We start from the raw sequence: 3,360 nt of genomic DNA on the forward strand, positions 1-3,360 counted from the left end.
GCGCTTTTTTAAACCAAGCGCGTGTTAAATAATTTAATAATGATAATATAAATATTTCATGAAGGAAAACTAGATTACAATTTTAGAAATAAATATTAAAAAAATGACAACAGCTATTTTTTAACTTTTAAGCCTGGTTAATATCAGCAGGAGCAGTCCAATACAATTTCACAGCAAAAAGAAGCTTCTCCCTCACCATTGGCCCATCTTCATGGTCAACTATTTGACTATCCCAATTTAATCCATCTGCATTATTTTTTATTTTCACCAATAAATCCACGTCATCTCTTATAATCACACTTCCTTCCGGTCTTAGTATTCTGTCCATCTCCAACATAATATCTTCCATTTCACATCTAGTCACAAACATTAATTATTATTAAAAAAATGATTAGAAAACAAAATTAATATACACTAATTTAACTTCCTAAGTATTAATGAACAAAAATATTAAAAACATACTTGTGTTGGTATATCGTGAAAACCGAATCGGCATGGATGAGGTCATACGTCCTCGGGTAAGTCGACATTGCCTCGCACCAACTTTGATAGGTCCCGATGAGTCCACGCTCATAAATGGCTCCTAGTGTATCGACCTTGGCTTCAACCGGGACTATGTTCATGACCCACAAAGGATCTTTGACAAGTGAGGCTGCAAAACCACCCAAAAACGCGTTCATGTCGAGAAGGTTTCGGTGTCTTCCAGGTTGTCCTAGTTGATTATTTACGGTTTTATAGTATGAAATTCTTTTGTTCCATAAAATAACGTCTTGTTGGAAAATTTCGGGTGTTACACCTTCAATGCTTCCACTAGTAACCCTAGGAGGTACCATGTGTAATCTCTTTGGCCAATTTGCTATTGCACCACCCGCAACTTGTTCATTGCTTGATACTTCAGGTAGTCGAGTTACGCATGTCTCGATATCCATATACCTATAATAAGTATATTTATTTGATCATGCTAGTTTTCTAATTGATTGTTACAGACTTACAGTTTGTATCAATCAACTTTTGACTGTTACTACACGTGTTGTAACAGTTGATTGAAAATTAAGGTAACGAATTAGATTGATGATTGACTAACCATGCGGAATCAGGATTATGGACCGGGCAAAAAGGCGGGGTCTGGGTGAATTTGGGATTTGTTTTACAATTCAAATGGTTGATTGGTTTTTGCCATATTGCAAGATCACCCCTATGCGCTACTTTTTTCCAACAAAGGCTCTTTGCAACGTTCTCGATTCGAGTTTGTTCCTCGTTCAAATCCTCTTTTGTTCTCTCCCATCCTTTCCAGTGTTTTTGCCAATTAATCGGAGGTCCGGAAAGGATCCAGTATCCACCGGGTCGAAGAACCCGATCCACTTCAATCAAGTACACTCCATCTAAAACCAAGTTATCCACATTAATTCAGTAATTCCTAAATTAGAATAAGAAAATAAAAGGAAACGAAGGAAATTACCATATTGACCCCACGGAATGAGACAACGAGAGCAATGAGCCATGTCAAAAGCCCTAGAAGGGTACGGAAGCCGCTTTGACGCAATGACCCCAATCAACGCAGGAACACCACGCTCTAAGGCGAATTGTACTTGAGCTTCATGCGTATCGCGTGGCGCAAACGACATTGCTATTATGTTTCTAGATAGAAGGTAGGCTCCCCAACTAGCTACCTAACATGATGTAAATAAAATTACCAACTCATTTAAATTTAATATTTACAATTACAAACAACAATTTTGAATCTAGATAACAACAATATAGTACCTAACATGATCCTACTTACAAACTGTAATTTACAAATGCTAACTAAAACATTAATATACCAAGAAGTTATCTGTCACATCTACTTACCATAATTAAGTATAGAATTCATTTTGATTCCAACATTTATGCAACATCAAATTCAATATAGTTTTAAAATGTCAATTTCATCTCTTGTAATTCAAACCTTATATAATAATATATACAAAAAGAAAAAATTCTCAAAATGACCTATTCCAAAAAAATTGCACAAATTAACAGGAGTCACACATTGCCTAAATAACATCAAAATCTGTTCTAATTACTTCAATCCACAAATAAAATAAAATAATATTCCATAAATTGTAATAACTAATAAGCAAGGTAATAATATTCTTACCCCACAACCCGTATCAAGGGCGGTTCGGATCGACCCGTCATTAAGATTAATCACCTTCCCAATATCATTAATATACGCATGAGCTCCATTAGGAAACATGGTCCCACCACCGGGGAATCTAAACCGGTCATCTTCAAATCTGATCCAATTCTGAACCGCTTTCTCGACCGTTAGATCTTTATGTGGCACATTTGCGTACCACACGAGATCTCTACTCACCGGCCACTTAAACGGGTTCTTGTACCCGTACGGAGCCGGTATACGGCACTTAAGAAGCTCATGTTTTCCCGGGCAATGTCTTTCTCGGTATATTAACCGGTCACGTGGGAACTTTAGGGATCGTTTTTGGTCGTGGCATGGTGTGTGTTCGGAGAGGTTAAGGTGACATGGTGGGTAGGTTTTGAGGTTGTCGGTGGGGGTGTCGGATAGGGAGTGGTGGGAAGTGAAGTCTAGGTTTATGTTTATGTTTTTGTTTTTGTGTGTGTTGGATAAGGTGGTGGTGGGGCAGGTGATGGTGGTGGTGGTGGTGGCGCGTGGGTGAAATGAGCCGAGGAAGTAGAAGGAAGAACATAGGAGGAAGACAAGACATGTTAGTACGAGGTTGTGTTTACGGAGGGTATAAGGGTGGTGGGGTTTAGTATTGTGTCTTGCCATTGGTGAAGAGTTGAATAAGGTTGTCAATTGTCATGTGGTTTGAAATGTATATATAGAGGATGATGTGTTTGGTTTGGTTTTGTTAAATGGAGAGTGGACTGGGGACGGTGGTGGAAGGTGTGATTTGGATGGAGTGTTCCCAGTTAAATCTGTGTGTTGTAATTTATTATTTAGTTTTAAGTTATTTCAGTGTACAATTAGTTTGTGAAATGGTTTTGTTTATATATAGAGTAAAATGCGGTTTTCGTCTATATGGTTTGTTAAATCTGGGGTTTTAGTCTAATAGATTCAAATTTATGATTTTCGTTCCTGTGGTTTTATTTCACTTGCAATTAAACCCGAATTTAGTAACCTCGTTAAGTTTGGTTGTTAAACTCATCAGCATGCTCCTCACGTGAGGGGTAGTTTGTCATTTTTCTCCCCAAACCCTAATTCCCAAGCCCCTCTCGTGAAGGGCTAAGGTGTGTTTGGGAACAAAAAGGACAAAATTGCCCCTCACGTGAGAGGCATGCTGATGGGTTTAACGATAAGACTTAATTGGGTTTGTGGGGTCGGGTTTAATTGCA

General features: G+C 38.2%; 1 protein-coding gene across 1 annotated transcript; it reads right to left on the reverse strand.

Annotated features, from left to right (window-relative positions):
* Positions 1-127: 127 nt before the first annotated feature.
* LOC143602409 (putative methyltransferase PMT16) lies at positions 128-2,794 on the reverse strand. Its single transcript, XM_077079521.1, has 5 exons — positions 2,141-2,794; positions 1,460-1,670; positions 1,085-1,382; positions 463-933; positions 128-356 (listed from the first exon to the last, which is right to left on the reverse strand). Exons 1-5 carry the CDS (start codon positions 2,792-2,794, stop codon positions 128-130), a joined length of 1,863 nt encoding a protein of 620 aa, XP_076935636.1.
* Positions 2,795-3,360: the final 566 nt, after the last annotated feature.

This window comes from Bidens hawaiensis, unplaced genomic scaffold (assembly GCF_021521415.1).
Source record: "Bidens hawaiensis isolate Kalapana, Puna unplaced genomic scaffold, B.hawaiensis_p1.1 tig00058890_1, whole genome shotgun sequence".
Taxonomy (NCBI): domain Eukaryota; kingdom Viridiplantae; phylum Streptophyta; class Magnoliopsida; order Asterales; family Asteraceae; genus Bidens; species Bidens hawaiensis.